The sequence below is a fragment of the Bos javanicus genome, chromosome 6 (genome assembly GCF_032452875.1).
Source record: "Bos javanicus breed banteng chromosome 6, ARS-OSU_banteng_1.0, whole genome shotgun sequence".
NCBI lineage: Eukaryota > Metazoa > Chordata > Mammalia > Artiodactyla > Bovidae > Bos > Bos javanicus.
Genome location: NC_083873.1, coordinates 57,419,493 through 57,431,786, shown reverse-complemented (window position 1 = coordinate 57,431,786; position 12,294 = coordinate 57,419,493). Strand labels below are relative to the sequence as shown.

The 12,294-nt window shown below is 43.1% G+C and overlaps 1 protein-coding gene across 1 annotated transcript; it reads left to right on the top strand.

Annotated features, from left to right (window-relative positions):
• The first annotated feature begins 589 nt into the window (after positions 1-589).
• On the top strand, positions 590-3,436 carry LOC133250095 (lysosomal-associated transmembrane protein 4B-like). The gene has a single exon (XM_061421226.1). It carries the CDS (start codon positions 829-831, stop codon positions 1,216-1,218), a length of 390 nt encoding a protein of 129 aa, XP_061277210.1. The 5' UTR covers positions 590-828; the 3' UTR covers positions 1,219-3,436.
• Positions 3,437-12,294: the final 8,858 nt, after the last annotated feature.

Sequence of the window (12,294 nt, the reverse complement as noted above, 5' to 3'; positions counted from 1 at the left end):
CTATGCAGCATAAAATTGCTAGTTGATCTGTCCACTATATAAAAGAGTTAAATTGGAAAGCCACTTTTTTTTTTTTTTTGTAAATGGTATCGGAATTATCTACATTTATAAAGGGCTCTGAGTTCTTCAAAACAACATGGCAATTTGCTTCTTCATGGCCAACAGAGCGTGACTGCTACTGTATTGGATCTCTCTGACTTCTGTCTCTGACTCTAGACTTTTTTCCCAAATGGTTTCATTTGAGTAGTTTAGGCCCATTCAAGAGCATCTCCCTTTTAAGTAACAAAGTCAACTGATTAGAGATTTTAATCACAGCTACAGAATCCTTTTTGTATGCCATATAAAATAACCTAACCATGGGAATGATATCTTCCATGGAATAGCAATCTAGAAGATCATCTTAAAAGTGTGCCCGCCTTGAGTTTCCTTGCAAAGGGAAGCTCACTTCTCAGACGGTACCCTTGGTTACCTCTGATTACCTCAGCTAAATGCCCTACTAGACACCAGCAGTCATGGCCATGGATTTGGGACTCCGTTTTGAAAGAGTTGACTTTAATTTGGTATTTCTTTTAATTTCAGGTACAAATAATAGAACAGACATTCTGGTGTCCCAAATAATTGTCATTATTTGCATTTCCAGGGCTGTTCCCCTATAAGAGTGGGTATATATGGGAACACTTCAAAAATCAGCTGTTGTGGTCTGTCAGAGACAGCAGCTAGGAGCCCTCGTGGGTGGTGAGCAGGGCGGGGAGAGGGAGCCAGAGTGGAGCCAGAGTGGCCGAGGAGGCAGCAGTAGCCCAGCATGCCACTGTGCGGGCAGCCTGAGTGATGAAGATGGTGGCCCCCTGGATGCCGTTCTACTCCACCAGCTGCTGCCTGTGCTGCCATGTCCCAGCTGGCACCATCCTGCTGGGCACCTGGGACCTGATCTTCAGTGCTATGGTACTGCTGGTTCTGTTGAGTGCCCTGGCTGATCCAGATCAGTATCACTCTTCAAATTCTGAACTCGGAGGTGGCTTTGAGTTCATGGATGATGCCAACATGTGCATTGCCATCACAATTTCTGTTCTCACGGTCCTTAACTGGGCAATGGCTGTGCACGGAGCATACAAGCAACATGTGACCAGGATCATCCCATTCTTCTGTTACCAGATCTTTGGTTTTGCCCTGAACACTGTGGTTGCAGTTTATCCAAATTCCATCCAGGAATACACATGACAGTTCAGTTCAGCTCAGTTCAGTCCCTCAGTCGTGTCCAACTCTTTGCGACCCCATGGACTACAGCACGCCAGGCCTTCCTGTCCATCACCAGCTCCTGGAGTTTACTGAAACTCATGTCCATCGAGTCGGTGATGCCATCCAACCGTTTCATCTTCTGTCATCCCCTTCTCCTGCCTTCAATCTTTCCCAGCATCAGGGTCTTTTCCAATGAGTCAGCTCTTCATATCAGGTGGCCAAAGTATTGGAGTTTCAGCTTCAGCATCAGTCCTTCCAATGAACATTGAGGACTGATTTCCTTTAGGATGGACTGGTTTGATCACCTTGCAGTTCAAGGGACTCTCAAGAGTCTTCTCCAACACCACAGTTCAAAAGCATTAATTCTTTGACACTCAGCTTTCTTTATAGTCCAACTCTCACATCCATACATGACCACTGGAAAAACCACAGTTTGACTATATGGACCTTTGTTGGCAAAGTAATGTCTCTGCTTTTTAACATGCTGTCTAGGTTGGTAATAACTTTTCCTTCAAGGAGTAAGCGTCTTTTAATTTCATGGCTGCAGTCACCATCTGCAGTGATTTTGGAGCCCAAGAAAATAGTCTGCCACTGTTTCTCTATCTATTTGCCATGAAGTGATGGGACCGGATGCCATGATCTTAGTTTTATGAATGTTGAGCTTTAAGCCAACTTTTTTACTCTCCTCTTTCACTTTCATCAAGAGGCTCCTTAGGTTCTTTGATTTCTGCCATAAGGGTGGTGTCCTGCATATCTGAAGTTATTGATATTTCTCCTGGCAATCTTGATTCCAGCTTGTGCTTCCTCCAGCCCAGCATTTCTCATGATGTACTCTGCATATACATTAAATAAGCAGGGTGACAATATACAGCCTTGACATACTCCTTTTCCTATTTGGAACCAGTCTGTTGTTCCATGTCCAGTTCTGTTGCTTCCTGACCTGCATACAAATTTCTCAAGAGGCAGGTCAGAAAGTCTGGTATTCCCATCTCTTCAAGAATTTTCCAAAGTTTGTTGTGGTCCACACAGTCAAAGGCTTTGGCATAGTCAATAAAGCAGAAGTAGATATTTTTCTGAAACTCTCTTGCTTTTTCAATGATCCAATGGATGTTGGCAATTTGCTCTCTGGTTCCTCTGCCTTTTCTAAATCCAGCTTGAACATCTGGAAGTTTATGATTCATGTATTGCTGAAGCCTGGCTTGGAGAATTTTGAGCATTACTTTACTAGCGTGTGAGATGAGTACAATTGTGCAGTAGTTTGAGGATTCTTTGGCATTGCCTTTCTTTGGGATTGGAATGAAAACTGACCTTTTCCAGTCCCATGGCCACTGCTGAGTTTTCCAAATTTGCTGGCATATTGAGTGCAGCACTTTCACAGCATCATCTTTCAGGATTTGAAATAGCTCAACTGGAATTCCATCACTTCCACTAGCTTTGTTCGTAGTGATGCTTCCTAAGGCCCACTTGACTTTACATTCCAGGATGTCTCTCTCTAGGTTGGTGATCACACCATCGTGGTCATGAAGATCTTTTTTGTGAAGTTCTTCTGTGTATTCTTGCCACCTCTTCTTAATATCTTCTGCTTCTGTTAGGTCCATACCATTTCTATCCTTTATCGAGCCCATCTTTGCATGAAATGTTCCCTTGGTATGTCTAATTTTCTTGAAGAGATCTCTAGTCTTTCCCATTCTGTTGTTTTGCTCTATTTCTTTGCACTGATCGCTGAGGAAGGCTTTCTTATCTCTCCTTGCTATTCTTTGGAACTCTGCATTCAAATGGGTATATCTTTCCTTTTCTCCTTTGCCTTTCCCTTCTCAACTGCCTCCTAATTTTCCTCACAAAGATGATATCATGTCAATGAATCCTATCTGTTTGGTCCTCATTATTTTTCTGTTTATCAGCATATCTTGACTTTTAAGGATTATTTGATTAGCTATGTTTGGAACTGCTACTGATGCCTCAATGGCAGGAACTCCTCTGATGTCCTGGTTTATGTTATCAACAGTGACAGTACAGTGCTGTTATCCCCATACCACTGCCACCCTACGTGTCTGCCTAAGCCTGGAAGTGGGGCGTAGCTGAGAGCAACAGCTTAATTTTACTTCTGAGATGAGCTCTGAGCTTATTTCTTACTGAAATGCCAAAGCCTAAAATTGTAGATGTTAAGTTGGAACTCTGTGGTTTGAAACCTGGGCTTTAGCTAGAGCACTGTGATAGAGTAACTGTAGACTTCTCTCTGTGGGGGTCAGGAGGGGTGGGGTGGGTGGGCTCCCCTAGTCTTCCCTCTGCATCAAAATTTTCAACAATCTGGATGAACCTTTGTCCAAGGAGTCTGTTGTATGTGCTGAACCCCAAAGTTGAAGACATTACAACTTTTCACTCCCTTTTTCTCTTTTGAAAGTGTAAAATAAAGTCAAAATTAGACCCCCACCCCCCAAAAAAATCAGCTATTGTTTATTGTGACTGGATTGGCAGTGACCGCTATGTGTTTCTGTTAGTCACCCAGTCATGTCCGACTCTTGCTACCCCATGGACTGTAGCCCACTAGGCTCCTCTGTCCATGGGATTTCTTAGGGAAGCATACTGGAGTGGGCTGCCACTTCTTGCTCTGGAGTATCTTCCTGACCCAGGGATGGAATCCAGGTCTCCTGCATTGCAGGCAGTTTCCTGCATTGCAGGCAGATTCTTTACCAACTGAGCCACCAGGGCTATGTGTTTAGCTGCCTCTGTTTCCTTTTTCTCTAGGTGTTAAAGCCAGACTACACTTCTTAGTCTGGCCCTCAGGCATGGGTCTGGTAACTCACCTCCTCCACAATTCTTCCCTCCCTCAGTTTCTTGCCATCTGGGAAGCTGGAAATCAGAGGATTCTAATGCCCTAGGTGGTGGTGGAGACACAAGTTCCAAGGAGCCTGAGTCCTGAGTAATTGCCCGAAAGGGAATCATACAAGATGGCTGCCTGACCAGGAACACCTCTATTGAACTAGTTTGTGAGTGAAAATAGACTTTTTGTGTCAAGCATTGGCAGGCTGGAGCTGATTGTTGTAACAGTGAACCTCCCCTGACTGGTACAGCTGGATTTTACACTGCCTATGGCTGTGGAGTTCATAACTGATACTTAGATATGTATTGTAGACCTTCCTTATCTGCAGGTCCAACCAACTATGGATCAAGCGATATTTGAAAAAATTTTCAGAAAATTCCAGCAAGCAAAACTTGAATTTGTCACTCTGGCAAACATTTGCATAACATTTACATGGTAATTATATTGTATAAGTACTTTGTATTGTATTGTATTATATTGTATAATTTACATTGTATTAGGTTATTATAAGAAATTTGCTGCTGCTACTGCTGCCAAGTCACTTCAGTCGTGTCGGACTCTGTGTGACCCCATAGATGGCAGCCCACCAGTCTCCCCCGTCCCTGGGATTCTCCAGGCAAGAACACTGGAGTGGGTTGCCTTTTCCTTCTCCAGTGCATGAAAGTGAAAAGTGAAAGTGAAGTCACTTGGTTGTGTCTGACTCTTAGCAACCCCATAGACTGTAGCCCACCAGGCTCCTCCTTCCATGGGATTTTCCAGGCAAGAGTACCGGAGTGGGGTGCCATTGCCTTCTCCAATAAGCAATCTAGAGATGATTAAAAGTACATGGGTGGATGTGTGTAGATTATATGTAAATACTATACTGCTTTATATAAGGGACTTGAGCATCCATTGATTTTGATAACTTCAGAGGTCCTAGAATCGTCCCTAGTTGTGCTGAGGGACAGCTGTATCGTTAATCTGTTTGTTGTCACTTTTGTTACTTTATTTGTTAAACAAAAAGCACAATCTATATCCTATTCTATTAAAATTCAAGAAATGTAAGAAAATATTTGTTATATTGGGCGGATTAAATAGTATTCAATTTATTTTTTACTAAACAGTTGAAGTTTTAGGACAATGTCTGCATGAATCTACTTGTAACATGGAAATGATTTAAATTTTTTTTACTAGTTAAATTGTTCTCTTGAAATTAGTAAAATACAAATCTAATTGGTTTTCTTTTTATTAACCTAATTAATTTATATAAACATTGCTCCAGATTAAAGCCCAAATATTTTGAGAGCAACCACAGTGAAAACCAGGAGATAAAATGGCTGCTTATCAAGTCAGCTCCCCATTTTCAAGTTCACCTTTCTTACCTTTTGTTCTTATACAATGACGTCATTGTTTGGAATTTAGCTATTTCCAGTAAACCAATGTGTGATTTTTAATGACCCTACTCAATGATATTTTATTTTGTATACTGAACTCATAAAAAAGTCAATAATGTAACCCAGTTTTTCTAATACAATATCTTGATATTTAATAGACAAACATATTTTGGAAACTCAAGGTAACATTTTTATTATTCCATGGACTTTATTGACTGATTTCAATCAAGGTAGAAATACCTTTGGTTTGAGTTAGCCTATCCCCACAGGAATGAATTATTAGAAGAAAGATAAGAGAAACAACAGAAACAACGATATTAATATAAACAGTGAATAGAACAGAAAAACAATGTTTGAATTATGATAATTTGAAGTAATAAAGGTGACCAAATGCAAGAAAAATGAACATAAGGATACTCAAATGAGTGATATCTGAACTAGAAGAAAAGCAAAAATCAGCATAGGCAAACATTTTGTAAATTATAGACTTAAGAAAAGGGAGAATAAGAAAAACCACTCCAAACTAAAAGAGACAAGATGTATTAACTGAAGACTGTTAGCAAGGAGAGAAAGGAACGTAAAGAGTACGAAATGTTTAAGAAAAAGGAGCAAATCCTGTAATTTGTGACAACATGGAGGGCATTATGCTAAGTGAAATAAGCCAGACAGAAAAAGACAAATACCTCTGATATCACTTATATGGGAAATTAAAAAAAAAAAAAAAGAACTCATAGAAAAAGTAGGATGGTAGTTGCCACGGTTTGCGTGTGGAGGAAATAGGGAGAAGTTGGTAAAAGGTTACACATTTTAAGCTCTAAGAAGAATAAAGTTTGAGGATCTAATGTATAACGTGGTGCATTGGCAGGCAGATTCTTTACTGTTGAGCCACCAGGGAAAGCCCTATGGTTGAAATTTGCTAAGAGAGTAGAACTTAAATGTCCTCACTCACTTTTCACCAAAAAAAGGTAAACATGTGAAGTGATGGATGTGTCAATTAACTCGATGGAAGGAATCCTTTCACAATGTAATATACCTCAGTGAAGCTGGGGGAAAAAAGAAGGAAAACAAGCTTTAAAATGATTTCAGATTTCAGTTCCAGGGTTCAACTTGGCTGTGACCTAGTTACTTTAGTACTCTGAGTTCAAGTGCCCCCAACTCTAACATGAAAATAATGATATCTCATAAGATGCCTGCAAAGCCGTCTTAAGCTTTCCAGGTCTAAGCACGCAGTAGAGTCAGCCCCTCTCCTCTCAGATCAGTTCTCTCTCCTTCCAGGGTAATTAAGTAGTACCTGGGCCTGTGACTGCTCATTCACTCCTTATTCCCCAGCCTACCTATAATTATATATGGTCCTGTGACTACGTTCTCACCAGTGGAATGTGAGTGGACACTAAGACATTGGATGTACCTCTTATGTGCCTCTTCCTTGATTAGAACCAGTGGAGGTCCAGCTTTGACCATGTGGGTGAGGCCAAGGCCACAGGCCCTGAATGACAGCATGGAGCAGACCTTCCAACAGTCTCGACTATTTGGCTCACATGCTTCCGGGAAACAGCAGTATCAGATCAGATCAGATCAGATCAGTCGCTCAGTCGTGTCTGACTCTTTGCGACCCCGTGAATCGCAGTACGCCAGGCCTCCTTGTCCATCACCAACTCCTGGAGTTCACTGAGACTCATGTCCATCGAGTCAGTGATGCCATCCAGCCATCTCATCCTCTGTTGTCCCCTTCTCCTCCTGCCCCCAATCCCTCCCAGCATCAGAGTCTTTTCCAATGCGTCAACTCTTCGCATGAGGTGGCCAAAGTACTGGAGTTTCAGCTTTAGCATCACTCCTTCCAAAGAAATCCAGCTTCCATTAAGGGAAGCATCTGAGACAAAATGAGGAGGAGGGTCCAGACATGGCCAGAAGCATCATCAGAACATGAATAAGCTGTGCAGTTTGTGAAAGCCATCAGCGAGCCCTCGAGTCAAAGTCAGCTGTCAGACATTTGGGAAATTACCAAATTTCCCAAATTTGAAATGAAGTATTTGGGAATGAAGAATTTGATTTCCCAAAATTGAAATGAAATTTGAGATGAAGTATCAGAGTCTAGGTAAGAACCCAAGTCTCCTTCTTAGACAAGTGTTTTTTTCTTTTATTGGTGGAAAGGAAAATAAATAAAACCTTTAGGAGGTCAAATGGCTTTCCCAGAACTGAAGGAGAATTTTGGTTCAACCCATTCTGAGCTCAGTGATAGAGCATAAAACTTCCTGGAAAATTATGTAAAAGATAACCTGTTTGCTGTATAGCTTGCTGGGAACAGGTCCATGTTGACACCAAGAAAACTACCAGAAGAGTGCCAGGGCCAAATTCCTGCTTTGTATTTGCAACTTCCCTTCAGCAATGAAAAACCCTGTAATCTCATGAAAAAAGTGCCGGGCAAGGTCACTGACCAGGTGAATCATCTCCCTGGGCTGTTTCCTCATAGGTAAAGTAAGACGATTGGACTAGTTTTATGCAAAATTTCACCCGGCCCTAGGCCTGAGGATAGATATAAACTTTGTGGCTTTACTAAGGGAGGACAAGGAAAAGTATTGGTTTTGTGGGTGGGGGTGAGATAAAGCCAGGGGTGACTTTTTAGAATTGTACTGAGGGTGTCATGAGAGCATTGCATCAGATACTCTTGATGTGCCCAGCTCAGGAAGTAAATGATGAGTAAGAAATTGTAGCTGACCTTGAGGAACTCAGAATTAAGCAGAAGTCTTGGTGGGAGTTAGCGTGGGACGGGGCAAGGGAGAGGGCATTGAGTGGAGTCCAGGAGAATCTAGGGGAATCACACAATCTCTGATTTGGTTTCTTCCAATGAAATAGCAACTCCTCAGCGATGTCACACAAGTGTATGTTCCTCGGTTCTTTGTCTCGTCACAACAAAGATTTGGAGCAACGGACATTAAAGCCCTTGGCGCATCACAGCTCTCAGGTCTTGGACAAACCATGCTACAGCTCTTAGGCAAATCAGTGTTACAGCTCTATTTTATTTAGAAGGTAGCAGGAGAGTGAGGGAGAGAGAGAGAGAAAGAAAAGAGTGCACGCACGCGGGAGAGAAAGTCCGTGAGAAAATGCTTTGGCTCCTCCTTTTATATGTTTCTTTTTTCTCCACCTGGGCCTGTCCTATGCAAATTTGGCTTAGCCAGGAGTGCTGTTTGTTCTGCCTGAAGTTTTCACTCTGGTCCTCAGACCTTCCTTGTCTTTTAGCCACCGCCATTTTGGACTCCTTTTCCCTATTCTACCTACCTAACAGAAAGCACATAGATAAGCTGACCAGGACAGCATCTGGAACAAAGTGGTACCTACAAGATAATTTACTGTCATGACCAGTGTGGCAGAGTGTAATACTGAGTGACAATCTCTCCAGGCTGCCCCTTGCCACCCCCAACTCTGCTCTAGATGAAGAGACTGCTTTATTGGGTTGCTCACAAGTGGGCTTCTTTGGGTGTGAAACACTCTCTGAGGTGATGCAAAAGACTGGGATGCAGAGTTAAAAAGAGCTGAGAAGGGACTTCCCTGGTAGTCCAGTAGCTAAGACTCTGTTCTCTCAATGCAGGGGGCCTGGGCTTGATCCCTAGTCAAGGAACTCAATCCCACACACTGCAACTAAGAATTTTCGTGCTACAACTAAAGACCTGGTGCAGCCAAATAAAAAAAATATTGAAAATAAAAAAAATATATAGCTGATAGACTTAGAGGAGAGGCTAAGTGGTCTAATAGTAAGGAATTCAGTGAGGAGAGATGAGAAGTGAAAGGAAAATGGCTCTTGGGCTTGGGAGAGGAGAGGCACAGGAGGTGGGTGATGGCTGAGAGGTTATGGGGTAAGAGAACTGAGAGGTGGGGGGCAGGGAGAGCTGTGTGTGTTGGGGGGGCAGTTAGAGGGAAGAGATGTAAAAGTGTAACAAGATTTGGAATGGGACCCCCACCTTTATTTTTGAGAGATAAGTTAAAGAATAAAGGCTTCCTTTTTTGAATGTTTTTTGCTGCTTGTGCCTCTTTAATTCTGATGTCAGTGAAACACAGAACCACAAAGGTTTGGCATCCTAAATCCTCCTACTACATAAATACATAATTGGAATGCATTGTGGTGATAGAGGTATTTATTGATACAAAGGCCTGTGGGCATCACGGGAGGAGCATTTCTTTCTCCTGAACGGGTCAGAGAGAAGGAAGCAATTGATCTGTTTGTGGGCTGGGTTTGACTCTCCCTGGATAAATGATCTTGGTAAAGTCACTCAAACTCGACTTCGTCATCCATAAATGAAGAATGATTAAAAAATGCCCTCCTTAAAGGGCATTTGTACAAAGATCATGTGAGGTATTGAATATATAACATGAAATGGAGAGGCTGGTGGGAGTTCTAGTTGAGAGTATGGGTTGTGAGGTTGGATACACGTGGGTTTGAATTTTGGCTCAGGATGCTGTGGACAAGTAATAGGTTACCCAATGGTCAACACACAAAGAGCTTTACACGTGCCTGGCACAGGAGAAGCACTCAAGTGTTACTGAATTTTCTTTGCAAATCTTGAAGCACTATGAAAGTGGCTATTACTAATTTTATGATTCAGATTAAGGCCCAAGAGTGTCAAACTGTAGAGGTAAAAATGCACAAGGGGTGGGGATGAGGTCCTGTGTTAGTTTCCTGCTGCTGCTGAAACAATGATCACAAACAACACAAAGTTATGCTTATAGTTCTGGAGGTCAGTCTGAAATGGGCTAAAGTCAGACTGCCATGGGGCTGATTCCTTTTAGTGGAGAATCTGTTGCTTCAAGAGTCTGACTCCATTCCTTGGGTGAGAGCCCCTTCCATCCATCTTCAAGGACAGCGTCAGAGTGTCTTCTCTCCTCTCTGGCCCCTGTTCTGTCCTTGCAGCTTCTTTCTAAGGACACTTGTGATTTCATCAGGCCCACCCAGATAAGTTAGAAACCTCTCCCCATCCCAAGATCTGTAACACAATTACCTCTGCAATTTTTTCTTTTGCCAAATAAGGTGACATGTTCACAGATTCCAGAGATTAGAACGTGGTCATCTTTGTTTTTGTTTAGTTTCTAAGTTGTGTCCAACTCTTCCCAACTCCATCCTCTGTCCAGGGGATTTCCTGGCAAGAATACTGGAGTGGGTTTCCATTTCCTTCTCCAGGGGATCTTCCCAACCCAGGGATCAAACCTGGGTCTGCTGCACTGGCATGCGGATTCTTTACCACTGAGGGAATCCCCGGTGGTCATCTTTGCTGTTGCTGCTAAGTCACTTCAGTAATGTCCGACTCCATGTCCACCAGGCTCCCCCGTCCCTGGGAATTCTCCAGGCAAGAACACTGGAGTGGGTTGCCATTTCCTTCTCCAATGCACGAAAGTGAAAAGTTAAAGTCAAGTCGCTCAGTCATGTCCGACTCCTAGCGACCCCATGGACTGCAGCTCACCAGGGTCCTCCGCCCATGGGATTTTCCAGGCAAGAGTACTGGAGTGGGGTGCCATTGCCTTCTCCAGTGGTCATCTTTGGACAGCTGTTATTCAGCCTATCTCAGGTACCTGGGGAAGGTAAAAGAAATTTCCAAGATGGAAAACTTGCAAACTGGGAAAGCTAATTTCAGACAGTGAATAACTACTGAAAAGTTAGAAACCTAATGAAGGCAAGTAATGAGATGACAGGCCATATGCGTGACCCCGGTCCCTGGGACTAATGGAGAAGGAAGACTCTGCCTCCTGCTTTTTGGTGGCTCTCAGTCCCCTTTCTCTCTTCATGTGTGTCCCTCCTTTCCCCCTCTCTCTCCGCTTCTTCTTTGTGTTGAGAAGCAGCATAAGCCTTGCCGTCATAATGACCTGATTTTTAATTTTGGATTAATTACTCCCAAGCTTTATGACCTTGGTCCAACCACTTAACCTCTCAGAACCTGAAACACCTTATCTGTTAAGATAAGTGTAAGGACAATGACCTTGTGGAGAGGGCTGCAAGATATAATATGAGATAGCTTTTTGACTTGAAAGTAAGTTTTCCTCTCTCAAGTAGAGAGAGAAAACAACTGGGAGAATAACTCCTAGTCCTCTCTCCCATCTTTTTGGGAACAGGGTCTCTCTAGAGCACTCTTTCTGTGCCAGTCACTCTTGTAGGCGCTTTCACACATATTGTCCCATTTGTTTCTTAGTTGCTGCATGCAGGATCTGACCAGGGGTCAAACCCAGGCCCCCTGCATTGGGAGCGTGGAGTCTTAGCCCCTGTACCACCAGGGTGCTTCCGTTTGTTTCTTTTAACAACCTTTTGGACACAGTTACCTCCCCTGTTCGATGGGAAAGAAAAATCTGTTTCTTATTCTTCTCACCTTTCTGACATCAAATATGTGGGCATTTTACCCACACCAATCAATTTTCCAACTCTCTGGACACCAACTGGATGTACTATAACTCCATTCTGACACTGACTACACAGGGTTAGGGAAGACCCCACAGGTGAAGGGCTCAGTCCCACAGGACTGCCCCCCGATTCAGACAGCAATCATATGCAGTGAATCTCCAAGTTACTCACATCTCTGTGACTGCAGACTGGTGGTTCCCATGATCCTCTCCTCAGGTTTGATAATTTGCTATGATTCACAGAATGCAGGGAAACACGTGTTTCTATTTATTGGTTTATTATAGAGGCTTATACATAGGGCTTCCCAGGTGGTGCTAGTGGTAAAGAACTTGCCTGCCAATGCAGGGGATGTAAGAGACACAGGTTTGACCCTTGGGTTGGGAAGAGCCCATGGAGGAGGGCACAGCAACCCACTGCAGGATTCTTGCCTTCAGAATCCCATGGACAGAGGAGCCTGGCAGGCTACTGTCTACAGGGTTGCAAAG

What these genes read in the sequence shown, in the direction of transcription:
- LOC133250095 (XM_061421226.1), top strand. Translation starts at nt 829, where the DNA reads ATGAAGATGGTGGCCCCCTGGATGCCGTTCTACTCCACCAGCTGCTGC.